Here is a 19,034-nt window from a genome sequence, read left to right on the forward strand (position 1 = left end):
GTTCTTTTTTTTCTGAAAGGTTGTTGCTGGACTTTCTTGCAAAATGTGTCATGTTTGAGGTGCTCAAAATTGACTGCAGTAGTCAATTGATTAGTGACTGCAATTGTAACTGTCAACTTGGTCATTGAGCAAAGCAGCCCCTAAGTGAAAATATGGCTGTGCTTATGATCTTATTTCAGCTTGTCTCTGCTTTACAGACCTCCAAAGGTCATAAATGTGAGGATGGGTCTCAAAGTTACTTTTTTCACTGCTGTCCTAATTGTGAATCCTTGTTGCTAAGCAAGGATTATGGTGTGAGATTTTGTGGAGATCTAGATGGCTTCAGAGAAAGGAACACCACGAGTCATTTATTTTATGATATTATCATGGTTCATTGCTAAAGTGTCAAAGCGTGCACAGTCTTATTACACGAGATAAACACAGTGTTCTATAGTAAATGGTGGTTTATCTTACACTATCTGCAATATCATACACCAGGAATAATATACATACATGTGCTAATACAGTGGAAGCCAACAAACTACAGTTACAGCAGGAAATGGAAGAGAGAGAACACATCAGCAGAGCCTTCCCTTTATACAAAGGCTCTTAAAGAGACACAGACCCTGCTGAGTCATTCCCATCATTACATCTTACATTACACAAGCTGGTTAGCTGCTAAATCAATACCTTGGCATAAAGTCTATGCACTGCACTAGGGAGTAAAGTTCATTCCCCACCAACTTGAATTCCCTTATCTGGAATTTGAAAAAGTGGCTAAATCTTGGATTAGATGGGCCTTTCATTTTTACTTATTTGTATCCCGCTTTTATTGTTTTTTTTTACAAATAACTCAACACACATAATACTTCTTCCTCCTTCTATTTTCCCCACAATAAAAACACTGTGAGGTGGGTTGGGCAAGGTCACCAGTCGGCTTTCATGTCTAAGGCAACACTGGAACTCAAAGTCTCCTGGTGATTGGCCCAAAGTCACCCGACTGGCTTTCATGGCTAAGGTGGGACTAGAATTCACTGTCTCCTGGTTTCTAATCTGATAACTTAACCTCCAGACTTAACTGCTCTCTTGCTTCATCCAGGCTAAGGCAGCGTCTTATGATTAATAATGGATTGCACTGAATCCCCTCCCCCATTGTCTCAAGTTACCGTTCTTTGAACATAATACAGGGTTTCATATTTGGATAATGGCAACCCTCTATTTGTTTGCTATTGTAGCTCTGGTTTACTGGCAGAAGTACACGAAAGCTTTAATAAAACCTTTGAATTGTCTGGTAATTATGTTTACCAAAGCAAACGTCACAACAAAACATTTAATTCTTCAGGAAAGTGCAGAACTGCTCACAGACCTCATTCAAAACCAAAAATCTGTGCTTTTGAGGCGAATCTTGATGAGAGTGGAACTGATAAAAAGCCCAATGGGGACTTCAAATCAGAAGAGGACCTTTGGGCCCGACTTGATGAACTGGAAAGTCAAGAACAAATCCTCGGTGAACTCAACAGGTATTATTTTAAGCATGGACTGTTGGAGTTTTCAGAAAAAGGGAGAACATTTAGGACAGAAGCTGCGCTGTGAGTGGATTTTCTCTTTGCCACTAAAGCAAATAGGAATCCTTAGAGAAAGGAATGAAATTGGAGGCTTGGTTCGCTTATTCTTTTATGTGCTTGAATTGAATCGAATCAAATTGAATGTTTTATTTGGCCAAATTTGATTAGACACACAAGGAATTTGTCTCTGGCCTAGAAGTTCTCAGTGTACATTCAAAGCAACAGTATAATGATAATCCTCCTCCTCCTCCTCATCATAATTAAAAATCTGGTTCATTGATATTGCAATACCAGGTGATGCATGAATTGAAGAGAAACAACTGGAAAAAATAACGAAATAACCGCGATCTGCAAATTGAAGTTGAGCAATTGTGGAGGAAGAAATCAACGGTTGTACCAATAGTAATAGTAATAGGTTGCCTAGATACATGGAAATTTTGAACTTATCAGACCTGAATATTCTGACTTTGCAACTGCTTATATACTTGGAACTGCTTATATACACAGACACTACCTTAACAGCTCTTAGGTCCTTGGTTAGGACTTGAACTGTTATGTTTTTACCAGTCCCAGACTGTGAATCGAATTGAAGATTAAATCTTAATACCAATAAGGGGGTGGTGGTGGAATGAAAGAACATAATAATAAAGATAAATAATAATCCTACGGTCATACTACATGAGTAAATGCACATTCTCCCCACTACTTGTTAGGACTATTGGCAATTTGAACCTTGTATCAAGGAGTGACACAGTCAACACTTAAAGCACATCATTCTTGACTTAAAACGATTTGTTCTTCCTAGGGAACTTTGGGATTTGTAGTTCTGCCAAGTTCTGCCAGTTTTCTCAAAATATCTCAGGAATGATTGCCTTGGGAGAAAGAATAAAGGCAGCGATGGTTGGTTATGATGTTTATACGTAACCTGCCAATTTAGAAGGCATCTCAGATTCTAATGAATGGCAAGAGGAGAAGGCTATCGTTGTAGGATTTTTTGAATGTCCCAGTCCTCCCATTGGAGGCAATTGTTGGACACTGGCCTGATTTAGCATAAACGGACCTTTCTTATGTCTATGGAGATTCTCAATCATCAGGTCACGGTTGTCTGAAAGGTGCTTTTCAAAAGGCACCTGGGCTTTCTTGAACTGAACTGAATTGAAGAAGCTTCTTGAATGAGAAGCGAAACGTTTTCAAAGAAAAAAAGCTAGGAAAGTCCTGTTGCCTTTTGAAAAGCTCCTTTGGTATCACTTTTCTTACGGTGCTAGAGGACCTTAAAAAGGTAAAGGTAAAGGTTCCCCCGCACATGCGTGCTAGTCGTTTCCGACTCTAGGGGCCGGTGCTCATCTCCGTTTCAAAGCCAAAGAGCCAGTGCTTGTCCGAGGACGTCTCTGTGGTCATGTGGCCGGCATGACTAGACGCCAAAGGCGCACGGAACCTTAAATAGTCTAAAATCATTAGTGTGATGTAAATATTGTTTGGCAAACAACAACAACAACAACCCACAGCTTAAAAACAGAGCAAGGCATACCGGTCACCTATATATCATAGGACTTAAAATCAATCTTCCATTTATTTTTCTTACCCTGCTCATTCTTTCTCCAGGATTTCTGAGGTTAGTAATGCAAAGGCAGAAGGCGCCTCTTCTCCTGAAGAAGAGAGAGAAGACAAAAAGTTAAACCTGGATGTTCTTCAGAGGGAAGAAAAGCCTCATACTCAGGGCAACGTTCAGAAGGACGTAACCAACTTTGAATCATTCAGAAGTCAGGCTAATGGCCCCAATCACTACTGCAGTGACGATGAAGATGACTTCGCCATTAGTGAAAATGCTGTGCCGACAATATATTTCTCCCACACTGTGGAACCTAAAAGGGTTTGTATTGTCAAGAAGACTTGCGAAGCAGTCTTCCCTAGCTCAGTGTCTTTCAGATGTGGTGAACCTGGGCCTTCAAGAATTCTCAGTTTGATTGATCAAATTCTTGGAACTCCAAGTCCAACACATGGAGCCTTTGTATTATCAAGAAAATGTGTTGTGAAGTAGCCTTCCGTAGCTTGGTGTCTTCCAGGACCTGGAACTCAAAGAATTCTCAGTTCTAAATTCTTGGAGCTCCAGGTCCAACAAATGGAACATGTTCGCATTATCAAGAAGATGTGTTGTGAAGTAGCCTTCCGTAGCTCGGTGTCTTCCAGATGTGTTGGATCTGGAACTCCAAGAATTCTCAGTTCTAAATTCTTGGAGCTCCAGGTCCAACAAATGGAACACATGGAAAATGTTCGCATTATCAAGAAGATGTGTTGTGAAGTAGCCTTCCGTAGCTCGGTGTCTTCCAGATGTGTTGGACCTGGAGCTCCAAGAATTCCAGACCTTTGACCATGCAAACTGAGAAAAACTTGAACTTGGTCCTCTGGTATATCTGGAGTTATACTACCAGTTTAGTGAAGCTATAATGGAGTCTTGTGGTTGCTTGATGCTTTCCTTCTGCCTGCTGATCGCTGGTGTGGTATGTAGTAATATATCTGTCAACATCAGAGTAGCTATAGGAGTGTATATCTTAGCCAAGCTTGATTGGTTGATTGGTTGATTGGTTGTTTTCAGTTTTAGCCTTTCCAAATGGAGACATTTTTATTGAGCGGTAAGAGAAAAACTAAACGTGACCAATCTATCTCTAGCGCTGAGAAAAGTAAGCCTGTCAAGAAAGTATGATGGAAGTTGCATATCTTTTAGTAAGTGATGTATTTATTTCTTGCCCAGCTGTAACCCCGTTGAACTCATTAGTTTTATTCATGAGGAAGTTCCCAGAAATTCATTTATCTTTTTAGCGGGTGGTGTTTTTGCAAACTTTGAGAACTCCTGAACTAAGCCATTTTTAAAAGAACTGTAGTTTACTGACCTGGCCATAATTAGTTAGATTCATACCATCCTATAAATCATATATACTACATTGGTTGCAAATACAATGCTGAACTGTGGTTTAACGCTATATATGGTGCATAAGAGTTGGATTCAGGAACTTACTTTCTTTGACATCCAAGGAGATCATAATTGGCTTTTCTTTCCATTTTCAACTCATTGTAGTTTAGTGGTACACATCTCCTGGACAAATTGTGTTCATTCTTAATTAAGAGAATAACCCTTACCTGCTAATGCTAGCTTATTTCTTTAAGACAACTATAATTGCAGGTTTGCAAGATTTTGTTTTTGCGCCGTTCCCTTCCTGAATGCTCACAACTACTGCATGTTTTGACATCAGGTACGAATAAACACAGGAAAAAATACTACTTTAAAATTTAGTGAGAAGAAAGAAGAAGCAAAACGGAAACGGAAGAACAGCAACGGAAATGGACATGGGACGACAGAATTGCCAAACATTAAAACGCCGGCAGATATTTATCGGTATTTATTTATCTGAACATTGTGACTGCTAACTTCCTGTAATGGGTGTATGTGTGTGCTTTTGCAGCTAATCTTAATTGCCTTGAAATGATATGTCTGCAGGAAGCCCTTGGTTTATAATCATTTGTTTAGTGACTGTTGGACGTTATAACTTCAAACTGAAAAAAAGGTGATCACTGGTCCTTGAACTTTATTACCATTGCTGCATCCCCATATCCCCACAATCATGTGATCAGAATTTGGGTGGTTGCAACCAGCCTGTATTTACGATGGTTGCAACATCCCAGGGTCATTTGCAGCCTTCCCAACTGACTTCGGACAAGCATCAGTCGGAAAGCAGGATTTGCTTAATGATCATCTGAGTCATTTAACAGCTGTGATGTTTCGTTTAACTACTGGGGCAAAAAAAAAAAGATCATAAAATCAGGCGTAACTCAGGTAAATGCCTTGCTTAGCAACAGAAATTCTAGCCCTTAGTGTGGGTCATAAATTAAGGACTGACTATCTGTGGTGTCTTGCTGCACCTTTACATCTTTTAGGCATATCTGTTTTGTGGTTTTCATACTTCATAGTTATTTAGTCTATAAATGATCCTATAAAAAATGACATAAAGAGACTTGGGAAAACAAACCCTGGTTCCTGCTACTTCCATTGAACACGTATTGCTTTCCTATTTTAAAATGCAAATTATTAAGAGAAACTCAGCCGCTGCCTGTTTGGAAGTTAAAGCAAGGGATAGTCAAGATATTAGAATGGTAAAATCATATGGAGATTGTGGGCCGTCAGTATGATTTCTCAATATTTTTTTGCTCTTGGAAAAGTTGTTGATAGAACGTCACAAGCTTTTAATCATTTTTTTACCCTTTGTGTACTTTTGTTTGAATGACCTTGTACTGACTTCACTCTCAGATCTGCAGCTGCTAGATTTTGCTTTTATATTCTCAATTATTGCTAATGTAACCAAACCCTGACGCCTGTTCTGTGGGTTTTCATAGTTCTATCACTAATTATAACTCAACGTATTACAACTTGTAACTAAATTGGAATTTTGATTGTTCAAAGATCCATCGCTGAAAGGGAAATTTGCTTAGCCTCAGCAAACTATCCAAAAGTGGATTTAACGATGTCAACTTAATGTATATGCAGAGGACCAATCATTTACTTTTATGGCTTCATTTTTTTCTCTTGATATCTGTTCTAGCCAAGTCAAGTTAGAGCAGGGGTCTTCAAACTTGGCCCTTTTAAGACTTGTGGACTTCAACTCCCAGAATTCATCAGCCATCATGGCTGGTTGAGGAATTCTGGGAGTTGAAGTCCACAGGTCTTAAAGTTGCTAAGGTTGGAGACCCCTGAGTTAAGAGAGTCTTCAGGCTGAATAAGCCAATTCCTAAATGAGTGGTTCAGTTTTTGCGGAGGTGATGTTTACTGCCAATTTTTGGTGTGAAGCCTGACCTTGCCCTTGTGTTGGAGTTGTGGTGTCCAGAGAGGTGCCCTTCGACACATGTGGCATGGTAATATATGACACGTGTGATAGTGTACATCTTTGGCATTGAAGACCTATGTGTGTTCTGTCAGAGATGCCATACATAGACTGGTAGTCCTTGATTTATGGCCACAGTGAGCCCAACATTTCTGTTGCTAAGTGGGACAGTTGTTAACTTTCCCCCATTTTACGATATTGCTTGCCACACCTGTTAAGTGAATCCATGTGGTTGTTAAGGGAATCTTGCTTCCCCATTGATTTTGCTTGTCAGAAGGTCACCAGAGATGATGACATGACCCCGGAACTCTGCAACCGTCATAAATATGAATCAGTTTCCAAGCATCTGAATTTTGATCATGTAACTGGGGGGGTGCCGCAGCAGTCATAAGTGTGAAAAAAGCTCATACGTTACTTTTTTTCAGTGCTGTTGTAACTTTGAAGGTCACTAAACAAACTGTTGTTTGAGGACTGCCTTGCACTTTGTCAATTGCCAAACAGGCACCCTATCACAAACCACACTCAGACAAACATGGCCCTTAACCCTGGATTAATGACCCAAAATCTTAACTTTCCCCCAAGCCTTCAGAATCCATCTGAACCTTGCTACTTTTTCACATTTTTTCCCCTCGAAAATGATTAGAAATAGTAAACGTCCAGGCTTCGTATTTGTGGATCAGCTTTATCATAAAAAATTAAAAGTGTATCCTGCTTATTTTTTTTTTTAAACGGAGATTACTCGTATGTTTTGTTAATCCCGGCAAACTGGGACGTTTCCTTTCAAAGGAAAGGGATGAGCAGAGATTGCGAAGAGGCGGAGCAACCACCTGGTTTGCCGAGTAGAATCCACCGATCTTGGGTGTCTTTTTTTTTTTTTTAAAAAAGGATAAAGGAGGTGTGAAGGAGGAGCAGGTAAAGCCGTAATGTAATTAATTTGTCCCCAAGATGGAGTGAAATTGCGCTGAGTTTGTCATAACGCTTCTCTCCTCGCTTCTCCCAAATACTTTATTAAAGCTAACATTTGTCCTCTGCAGAGTCTTTGTTGATGTTGTGAATGGAGAATATGTCCCTCGTAAATCAATTTTGAAGTCTCGAAGCCGGGAGAACAGTGTTTGCAGCGATACCAGCGAGAGCAGCGCCGCCGAGTTTGACGACAGGCGAGGCATTCTGAGAAGCCTGAGCTGTGAAGAAGCGTCCCATAGCGACAACAGCGAGGGCATCTTGGAAGAGGAGGAGGAGGAGGAGGAGGAAGAGGAGGAAGAACGGTGGGAGCAGAACCTGCTTCCCAAAAAAGCACCTCCCTTGTCAGGAATGTATGAGGTAAAGAGAAGGCCCCATAGCATTTGGGAAAGACAAGGAAGGCAATTAACGGGTGGTCCTCGGCTTATGACCACAATTTCTGCTGCTGCTGCGCGAGATGGTTGTTAAGGGAGCTTTGCCCCATTTTACAACCTGGCTTGCCACAGTCGTTAAGCGAATCACTGCCGTGGTTTAAGTCAGTAACACGGCTGTGAAGTGAATCCGGCTTCTTCCCCATTGGCTTTGCTCGTCCGAAGGTCGCCAGAGGGGATCACGTGACCCCGGGAGGCTGCGACGGTCGTTAAGGGTGAAAAACGGTCATAAATCGCTTCCCTCAGTGCCGTTACAACTTCGAATGTCACTAAAGAAGTGGTCGTAAGCCGAGGACTGTGCAAAACGGGATGAAATTGACATTGGGTGCCAGTTTGCTTCTGGGTCCAATTCCAGATGTTGGTTGTGACCATTAAAGCTTCACATGGCCTGGGGCCTAATTGCCTATGGAAGTAGCTTCATCCCATTACATCAGCCCATCCCACCTGGTCAGGCAGGGAAGGGGTGTTGCAGACCCCGTCAGTTAAAGAACTCCAGCTGGCGGGGTCCAGGAAGAGAGCCTTTTCTGCTGTTGCCCCCAGCCTGTGGGATATTCCTCCCCCCAGAGGTGAGGCTGGCCCCCATTCCCCTGGCCTTCTGCAAAGGAGTCAAAACACAGCCCTTCCCATGCTGGCTGGGGAATTGTGAAATATGAGCTGTACACATCTTCCACTCTCAAGGCTGACAAACACTGCATTAATGAATGGGCACAGATATTCATGCATTGTTTTGTAGTAGTAGTAGTAGTAGTAGTAGTAGGAGGAGGAGGAGGAAAATGTCCTTCCCTTCCCACCTTCCCTCCCCTCCCCTCCTACCTTCCTTCCCTTTTCCTTCCTTCCTTCCTTCCTTCCTTCCTTCCTTCCTTCCTTCCTTCCTTCCTTCCTTCCTTCCTTCCTTCCTTCCTTCCTTCCTTCCTTCCTTCCTTCCTTCCTAGTCCCCAGGAGACAGTGAGTTCTAGTCCAATCTTAGACATGAAACCCAGCTGGGTGATTCTGGACCTGTCTCTCAGCTGAACTCACCTCACAGGATTGTTGTTGTGGGGCAAATAGGAGGAGGAAGGAGCATTATCTATATTGGCGACCTTGAATTATTTTTATAAACATTCAAGGTGGGATAATAAAAAAACAAACACATAAATAATGACTCTTGGAACATATATTCCTCCCCTCCCAGTTTCATCTTGGATTGTGCCCAGTGGAAGCCAGTGTTGATAAACAGTGAATGGTTGTGTGAGTTTCTCTTGGGGGCTTGGAAAGAAAGGTAATTTTAACATTTAGGCAATTATTCCAGGAACGTCCTCTTTTTCTGGCAGGCTTTCTCAGGGACAGTCGTTGAGAAGGAACCTTTGTCGCCATCCACAACACCACACCCCGTCATTGCTCATCCTGTCCTGCCAACCATCTTGGAGCGAAACTCTGAGGAGGTCCTTTGCGAAGCTTCCGAAGAAACGACAAAGAGGGTTTCCAAATTCAAAGCTGCCCGAATGCAACAGAAAAGCTAGCTCCCATGTAAACAGCGGACGTTGCTCAGTTTCACAAAAACGAGGGGCAAGGGATGGTTTGTATCGAGCTAGTAAGGCGGCAGATTGCTTTGACTTAACATTGTTCCTACTTAGACCTCCTGTTGATATTCCTTTTTTTTTTCTTCTCTCCAACAAATCTGTGAAGAAGCATTTCAGAAATCTCCTTATTTTCTTAATGTCCCCCCCATGTGCAGTCAGCACCTTGATACATGTTTGCCTTACAATAACAGCACACGGAATAATTTTCAGAAGAACAATTCTCACAAAGCTTTTTGGTTGTGCGCATTCAAAGCTAAACACAAGCAGTTCTGTATCAGGCGTGAGGTTTGAAACACCATTTTGGGCTATTCGAAGGAAAGTTTTCAACTTTCAGGTAGAACCAACCATTCTACTTCTTGACTTGCTTTAATGTTTTAAGGCTCTCTTTTTCTCTCTCTCTCATATCCCTTATTGTTTTGAAAGCTTTGCTTTTAGGTGTCTGCTGATAAATCATTTCTTTCCCCCAGGCAGGAAACCTCTGATGATTTAGTTGTATAGAATCTATGAAACAGAATGCTGCATTCATGTATTTTGCAGGGATGTTTCTTTGAAAGGGAAAAACAAATTGTATTTTGTAAAATTAAACTTTTCGAGTAAAAACTGAAGAGACGTGGAGGTGGTGTTTCTGCAGGGACGTCATGTTCTCATGTCGAAGCTTCTGGAAACGTGACTTTTCTAAGGCAAAGCGGTGGAGCGTGTTTTTTTTTTCCTGGTTTGGAACTGCTCTGTGTTAATGTCAGGGGGCACCAGGCCTTCATGAAGAATTCTTAGTTTGTGTTTACAACAATACACCCTTAGTGCAAGCTAAGGAGACTGGCTTTTTATTGTTGTCTAAAGTCTTCAGGATGGCTACAAGAATGCATATGAAGATCTTGTGACCTGAATGAACCTACAGCAGTTGGCAGCATCTACCCTGACCTTAGCTGATCTTGAAAAGCTAAGTAGGGTAAAGTTATAATTAGCATTTGGATGGAGCACCGACAGGAAATTTCAGAGCTGTAGACTAGAGAGGTAAGTAACTAAAGAACAGACGTAAAAGTTTGCCCAATTCTAGCGGGTGGTACTCCTCCCTGTTTCTTAGCCAAGAGAGTCAGCGTGGTCTGAAGACATTTCCGCAGTCATGTGGCTGGCATGATTGCATGTCAAGGCACACGGAAAGCTGTTACCTTCCCATCAAAGTGGTACCTATTAATCTATTCGCATTTGCATGTTTTTGAACTGCTAGGTGGGCAGGAGCTGAGGCAAGTAACGGGCGCTCACCCTGTAACACGGCTCTCGGGTCTCAAACCCGGGCTGTCAGCTCTCCAGTTGACAAAGGTCCGCGTCTTTAACCACTGAGCCATCGTGGCACCCCCGGCGACGAATTTTGAAGCAGTCGAAGACCGAGATCCTACTCTTATCTCCTATTATTGCTATGGCTATAGTGTTGGAATTAGAGGATCATTCGCTTTTGAGTAGGAGTAGATGTGAGCTTCCCACAAACTGAGATCAACTCCTGGTGGGTTCAAGAGAACATCCGTGTACTTTTCCTGGAAATGAAATAAAGGGGGCTTGCATTGCCTTCTTCTGCAGTTGTTGCTTTACGTCAACTGACAGTTTCCCTAATTTCCAGCAGCCGGAAAAGAGACCTGGAGAGGTCCTGAATTTATATTATCCTAATAGTATCGTCCTCCTGATCATTTGAATCAGTCCCAGATTATAGGAAGAGCATTAAGGTAAAAGTGAGTTCAACTGTCTGAACGAGAGCCAGTTTTGTCTGGTGGTAAAGGCTCCAGGCTAGAAAGCGGGAGTGGGAGGCTGTGAGTTCAAGCCCTGCCTTAGCCATGAAAGCCAGCTGGGTGACTATGGGCCAGTCTCTCTCTCTCTCTCTCTCTCTCTCTCTCTCTCTCTCTCTCTCTCTCTCTCTCTCTCTCTCTCTCTCTCTCTCTCTCTCTCTCTCTCTCTCTCTCTCTCTCTCTCTCTCTCTCTCTCTCTCTCTCTCTCTCTCTCTCCTCTCTCTCCTCTCTCTCTCTCTCTCTTTACATTCAGATGCTTGACAACTGACTCATATTTCTGACGGCTGCAGTGTCCCGGGGTCATCTGATCACCTTTTGTGATCTTGTGGACAAGTAATGTCAAGGGGTAAACCAAATTCACTTCACAACCACGTTGCTAACTTAACAACTGCAGTGATTCACGTAACAACGTGTGGCGAGACAAGTTGTAAAATGGGCAGTTTACTTACTTAACATATTTCTCCCTTCACAACATAAATTTTGGGCCCAATTGTGGTCATACATTGAGGACTACCTGTACAAATAAATAATAATAAGATAATGATAATGATAATGATAATAATAATAATAATAATAATAATAATAATAATAATAATAATAATAATAATAATAATAATAATAATATTATAATAATAATTATAATATAATTATAATAATAATTATAATAATAAAATAAAACTGGAAAAGGCATATTATATGCTCAGCCCCAGTCTTTCCATACTTTGAGCTTTCTAAGTATTCAGTGAAATACCTGAAGTGAGTGGGGAGACATGGGCACTGATGTAAAATATTGTTTCATTGGCAAGGAGGATAGGAGAATGATTAGGCATGCCAGACATGGTACTAAGCTGAAGGCTTGCTCTGCATAATCTACCAAGCCCTGTTTTTTTCTTTTTAATTGATGGTTTATTTGGATGTTTGAAAAAATATTCCAATGCCATAATGTGTCCATAGCTATAAAGATCAGAATCATGCACAGGTATTCCCTGTGACACTCTGTGGAAGTGAAAGTTGGATTTTAAAGAAACAAGACAGAGGGAGAAGTCAGCTTTAGTATTGAAGAAGACTCCTGAGGATATCGCTGACAAACCAATGGATCATCAAACAAATCAATGCATAGTTCTTACTCCAGGCACAAATGACCAGATTATCCTACTTCAGACAGATTACATGAAGACCCAGCTCTTTAGAGAAGGCTCTGATGCTAGGAAAAAAATGGAAGGAAAGAGAAGGAAAGGGTCACCAATGGCCAGGAGGATGGACTCAAAAGTGTTGATGAGGACATCGTTGGGAGAGCTGAAGGACCAGGTTAGAGACATCAACATGGAGAAGATCTGTTTACAAGGTCATTTAAGAGTCAACAATGACTTGATGGCTCATAATTATTTGGCTGAGGTTGGATATAAGTCATGATTGACAAGCCAGTGAGTAGCTAGCACATCACACTAAGCCAAAAACAGATTATCCCCATTCTTTTGCTTACCACGTTGTATGGACTCAGCCACAACTGCCATATGATTTCTGTGTCAATTGTTGGCTATGGGAAAGCCTATTCTCTGCAGAGGCCTCCAATACGATAACAAATTGTTTGGATTGCAGTAATGTTGACCCCTTCTAAATTAGAACCCCCCTCCCACCACAAATAATAATAAAAAAACCTGATGGTCCAAATTCTATTTTGCCCTCCTCTTGACTCTTTTCTGAGAGAAAAGGGTGGTGATTGGAGTGTAAGCTTGCAAACAGACATCTTAATTGGATATCTCAAACCTTTTTGGAGGTGTTAATCATTAGCTTGATACATGCCGAAATGTAGACTTTATGGCTCTCAAGCATATTGCAGTTAGTACTAAAATAAGCCATCAATGCCAGTCCACCCTCTATTCACGGCTAAATATTTAAAGGAGGTTATTTATAGCTTCTTTAATGAATTCTTGGCTAAACAAAATGAAATTATGTCCTAGAAAAATAGAAGCTATTTTGTAACCAGAACAGTGCATCTATAAAATACAGTGCTGTGAATATGTATTTTAAATAACAAAAGGGGCGAGATCTAATCTGCCAGAGCTGGTTAATTAGAAAAAATATTGGTCCTAATCCTGAATGTTTGTGTGTGTGTGTATATACATATACATATACATACACACACACACACACACACAAAATTCCAATGCTTTTACCTGAAGCCTAACTGCTTTGTTATGCTTTTTCATCCTTTCCCAGCTGCCATTATCAGATTCTCTGCAATTTTTCCTTTTGGGTTCAGCATTTCGCAGTCTTTAGGTTGAGGTATCATATTAATGGCTCTAGGACAGTCCACATTGTGTTAATCTGTGATTTGTTTAATCGCAATTGATTGAATAAATCACAGTTGGGCAGGTTCATAAAATCTCTTTTAAGTCACCAACCGTGGATTATAAACTACAGGTAGTCTTTAACTTCACAATCATTCATTTAGTGACTGTTCCAGGTTAGAACAGCACTGGGAAAAAGTGACTTGCGACTATTTTTCACACTTATGACTGCTGCAGCATCCCCGTGATCACATGCTCAGAATTCAGACGCTTAGAAACTGGCATGTATTTAAGACAGTTGCAGCATCCCGGGGTCATTCACCTTTTGTGACCTTCTGACAAGCAAAGTCCACCGGGAAGCCAGGTGGACTTAAATGGTGCTACTAATTCAGCAACTGCAAGAAAGGACATAAAATGGGGCAAAGCTCATTTAACAACTGTCTCTCTTAGCAACAGACAGGTCGTAAGTCACCTGTGCAAGGTTGGACTTGCCAAAGCCAAGGAACACAAAACCCTGTTCAGCTTAGCATGTTGCATGACCAAGGTATAAACAAGAGACTGATTGGAATCAAACACCAGGGTTGGCTGAATAAAATAATTGGTTTAATTAATATTCTAAACCAGAACCAGGCAAAACAGAGTGCCAAAACTCAACCTTGCTGGATTTTGGCTTAATATTAGTTTTATTTTTATTTTATTTTTTTTTTAATTTTAATCCCATTTATATCCTGCCCTTCTCCGAAGACTCAGGGCGGCTTACAAGCTTAGCAGTAGCCTTCATTCTATGTATATGCCTGCTTGTTAGGGCTTTCACACACACCCCAAGCGGCATTATTACAAAGTCAGCTTAATTGCCCCCAACAATCTGGGTCCTCATTTTACCTACCTCAGAAGGATGGAAGGCTGAGTCAACCTTGAGCCTGGTGGGACTCGAACCTGCACTAATTGCAGGCAGCTGGTGTTACTTAAGGAGGCATTAGCCCACTGCTCCACCAAGGCTCTTTATCTGCGCAGTCTTATCTGCTTAAACTGAATCTTTGTACGTTACTCAGTAAACCATGCTCAAAAGGACCAGGGCTTAGCGCAGTGTATAAACCTAGATGGTACGTTAATATAGATCTATTTTCTTTCTATCGGGTAAATAACCAAATGGCATCTACAAAAAATGAGAGAGGCGTGAAACAACGAAGAAATAATAATGGTAAACTTTAGGGGGAAAATACAACAACAATCAAAATCGGGAACAGTCAAATGAACACAAGGATTCCTTGCAACAGTACCGTAAATGAAAATGACAATTGTTTTAATGCAGTTTAGGTCTGGGGGATGTTAGCCTAGAAAAGCAAATGGATTTTTTATTATTATTATTTTTTACAAGAACATAGTCTCCAACAAATGTGTAACTCTCAGGGACTTACATTTCAAAATGGGAGCTAGGCTTAAAAGAAAGGGTATAAGTGAATGTTTGGTATGCAGTATTTCTGTGTTACAAATAGCTCTTTCTAACTCACATTAACCCCATGATATGTGAATTTTGCCAACTCCCACTGTGTCTTTTAAATCAAATCCGGCACATCACCAAGTGTGCTCTAATTTCTAAACAAACTCATCTTCTGGTGAAAATCCTTTAATATTCTACTGCAAATTAGACAATACAAGATGAATGAAGTATCTTTGTTAATTATAGAGTTTAATTGATCAAAACTACCGGACATGGTTTTATTTATAACAATTTCACGCTAGATCAGATACTATAATATTAACCAGCATTTAATTTTTTTAATGAAGGTTAAGATACACATTTATCTCAATAGCTGGATGATCAAATATACAACAGTTATCTTTATTCAGGGTTAAAGTGACATTGATGGGATGAGTATGTGTAAATATGAATTGGGGATTATTGGATACAGAGTGAGTTTGTGCACTATACTAAGAGTTGACCCTTGACAATTGGGTAAACCACAATTGGTTGACACATGCTGACTGCAAAACAACCAAACCATATGATGTTTCAGCACAATGCTTGAATTTGTTCACTGCACAAACAAGGTTGGGTTGGGTTGAGTTGGTCTCCACATCTGGTGGGCTCCAAATCAGATGCTGGTTCTTTTAACACAGGTACCAGTGGCTACATCAGCAATGTGCTAAGCCCTAAAGTGGCTTGTTGAATTTAGCTCTGATGTGAATACAAATAACTACAATCATGCTTCATAATTTAGCATGCTATCTGATCCCCAGCCCAGGTTGAATTATTCAACAAGTCACGGCTTAGCTTCATGTGCCACCCTCAGCCACGGTGACTTTTCCCAACCGCATTCTTACATGGGCTACAATTGTTGGGAGCGTATGTGTGCATGCATTGCTTTTAGACTAACCACCATAGGGCCCTTTCTCCTTAATTCAGTCCCCTTCTGGAGCTCCAGCTTGATTTATTTTTTTCATCTGAACGTCTCTTGCAATCCAGCTCGGTCGGATCACAGCCCTGCTGTTTGCCTGTAATTAATTTCGCATGCCGGTAGGTGGCAGTGCTGAGCAGAAGCTACAAGAGAAAGCTGCCAGTCAATGCTGATAATTTATTATTCATTTCTGTTATAGGTGGGGTGTGCAGCCAGTTACAGTAATAATTACTAAGACCAGAGTGTTTCCTAGGCAACCGATTCCCCCCCCCCACTTCTTGCTGTATGCCTGTAAAGCATGACAGTGCTATATTCTGAGGTTTGTTGCCCTCCCGCTGTTCCAGGTTTGAGGTTAGTTACAGCATCATAAGGGTCTCTCAAGCATAAAGAGCTCAGGCTGGGATTAAAGCCCAGGGAGAATGCTATCACCCAGTCTCTTCCTCTCCTGTTTCACTTTTAAGTAACAAGGTTATAAAAATGCAAATGCCATTTCTAGGTGGGTTGATATAACTAATACCACTAAGGATTCCTTTAAGTTGGCAAACATGCTTGCTCTCCCTCTCTTGCCCCCTCTCTTGTTTTTAAAGGGAAAGAACAGACACAAAGTCATTTCATTTAAAAACAAAAACAAAACAAAACCCGGCACACACAAGTCTGTTTATCCCCTTCTGGCAAGCTGAATGCTCTTTTCCTCTTTTGCTAGGATTTCTTTCTTTCTTTCTTTCTTTCTTTCTTTCTTTCTTTCTTTCTTTCTTTCTTTCTTTCTTTCTTTCTTTCTTTCTTTCTTTCTTTCTTTCTTTCTTTCTTCCTTCCTTCCTTTCTTTCTTTCTTCCTTCCTTCCTTCCTTCCTTCCTTCCTTCTTTCTTTTTCTTTCTTTCTTTCTTTCTTTCTTTCTTTCTTTCTTTCTTTCTTTCTTTCTTTCTTTCTTTCTTTCTTTCTTTCTTTCTTTCTTTCTTTCTTTCTTTCTTTCTTTCTTTCTTTCTTTCTTTCTTTCTTTCTTTCTTTCTTTCTTTCTTTCTTTCTTTCTTTCTTTCTTTCTTTCTTTCTTTCTCTCCTCTCTCCCTCCCTCCCTTCCTTCCTTCCTTCCTTTCTTTCCCTCTCTCACTTTTTCTCTTTCCCTCTCCTCTCCTCTCCTCCCCTTAATATTTAAGCTGTCATATACATTATTTGGCTTTAATGTAGTATAATATGTAAACCTAGTTACTGTAGTGTGTTCTTAGCACATACCCACAAAACCATTATAATGAAATAAACCATGGCTTAACCATGTCTTATCCATGTGGTAGAAATCACTAAGCTCTTTAATTAAAGGTAAAGTTTCCCCCGCACATGCGTGCTAGTCGTTTCCAACTCTAGGGGCCGGTGCTCATCTCCGTTTCAAAGCTGAAGAGCCAGTGCTTGTCCGAGGACGTCTCCGTGGTCATGTGGCCGGCATGACTGGACGCCAAAGGCGCACGGAACGCTGTTACCTTCCCACCGTAGTGGTCCCTATTTTTCTACTTGCTTTTTTACGTGCTTTCGAACTGCTAGGTTGGCAGAAGCTGGGACAAGTAAGCTCTTTAATTACAAATATTTTAAAGATGGAATGTAGGAAAAATGAGAGGGAGGGGCTAAATATTAAAATGTTATCCTTTACCATTGAGTTAGCCTCCCAACTTGCCTGCTACTTTTCTTTTTATGAAGCTATTTAAATGCCAGCTTGGTTTGAGGTATGGTAGGGATTGGACAGTGGGCCTTACGCATGCCAGCTATACTGTCTTCTATTAAGTTATGGGTCTTTACAGCGTTCAATGCCACTCAGGGTGAAGACAGAATTTATTTAAGTGTCCTGGCAGCCTCAGGATCATTCAGGTTTCCTAACCACCCAGAGCCAAACACTATTCACTTTTTCACCTTGCATATATATTGCAGCAACCATGTGCAAGAAGGAGGAAATGGATGAATTGGCACAATTGGTTCTCCAATATTCCAAATTTTGCCCACTGTCGGCTCCAGTTCTGCAACCCATTCATTCTGGATCTGCCAAGTGTCCTAGGCAACTTTTCCTATGGGATAAGAGCCCCTTAACTGAGAGACTTAACTGGATTTAAGTTAGGCTTGAAAATAGCCACCAGTTGGCTGGAAAAGGGAGGTGGGAAACCCATTGCTTTCCAGTTTTTGATTTACAAGTTGTAGCCACCAGTGATGAATAATGCCGGAAGGGTAGTCTAATAATATGTAAAAGATCAGTTACAAAAGCCTTCATTTACCAGTTGTATAATTGGTGAAGAAACCATCAGCAAATAAGGACGGTATCAAAGCTGACACTTCGCCAATAACATGACCTTTGGCCACCGGTAGACATCCACTTTGCTTTCCAGCATCACTCCAGCAATGTATTGCAAAAGTAGCTTATTTATTATCTATCTCATTAAAGAGTAAATCATTCCAAAAAAACAAACCAACCAACAACACCCTAACAATAAACCAATCCAAGAGTTGTCACTCTTTACTGTTTCTTACAGATGACTTAACAGAGGCAGCAAAAATAATGTTTATTCACATTATTCTGCTCCTTAGCTTAATCATTATTGCGGCCTTACAGCCAGATAATGCAATATATACCAAATATAGCTTGCGTATTTTCAGGAGCACCCACCTTTATGAGACATACATATAAAAAAAAGAGCCTTGGTGGAGCAGTGGGCTAATGCCTCCTTAAGTAACACCAGCTGCCTGCAATTAGTGCAGGTTCGAGTCCCACCAGGCTCAAGGTTGACTCAGCCTTCCATCCTTCCCAGGTAGGTAAAATGAGGACCCAGATTGTTGGGGGCGATAAGCTGACTTTGTAATAATGCCGCTTGGGGGGGGGGGCGAAAGCCCTAATAAGCAGGCATATACATAAAATGAAGGCTATTGCTAAGCACATTGCTTTGTGCTTCTTAGATTGTAAGCCGCCCTGAGTCTTCGGAGAAGGGCGGGATATAAATGGAATTAAAATAAAAATAAATAAATATATAAAAAAGTAAGCAGGAAACACCATAGAATAGCATAAAATAACAATTCAAGTAATAGCAGTGATCACCACTAGTATTCTCCTTCAGTCATGAATGAGACAAATAGAACCAATACAGGCAGAGAATTGAGGAACCTGGAAAGACACATCAGAGTTCTGGTTAGACAAAAGAAGCTACAATCGGGTAATCTCTGCCAGGGTATTTCTTC

General features: G+C 40.9%; 1 protein-coding gene across 2 annotated transcripts in view; it reads left to right on the top strand.

Annotated features, from left to right (window-relative positions):
* Positions 1-10,892, top strand: part of URI1 (URI1 prefoldin like chaperone) — a 49,266-nt gene extending 38,374 nt beyond the window's left edge. The window contains exons 7-12 of one of the 2 annotated variants that reach the window (XR_014027471.1): positions 1,322-1,499; positions 3,147-3,414; positions 4,793-4,935; positions 7,450-7,735; positions 9,117-10,376; positions 10,591-10,892. Coding sequence is in view for 1 of the 2 variants with exons in the window: in XM_081335761.1 (XP_081191887.1) it covers positions 1,322-1,499; positions 3,147-3,414; positions 4,793-4,935; positions 7,450-7,735; positions 9,117-9,305 (1,064 nt within the window). In the remaining variant the exon portion in view is untranslated. Of the gene's footprint in view, positions 1-1,321; positions 1,500-3,146; positions 3,415-4,792; positions 4,936-7,449; positions 7,736-9,116 lie in introns of both variants that reach the window. The other variant, XM_081335761.1, reaches the window with a different exon arrangement.
* The last annotated feature ends 8,142 nt before the right edge of the window (positions 10,893-19,034 follow it).

The sequence above is a fragment of the Vipera berus genome, assembly GCF_964194415.1.
Source record: "Vipera berus genome assembly, chromosome: 10".
NCBI classification, from domain to species: domain Eukaryota; kingdom Metazoa; phylum Chordata; class Lepidosauria; order Squamata; family Viperidae; genus Vipera; species Vipera berus.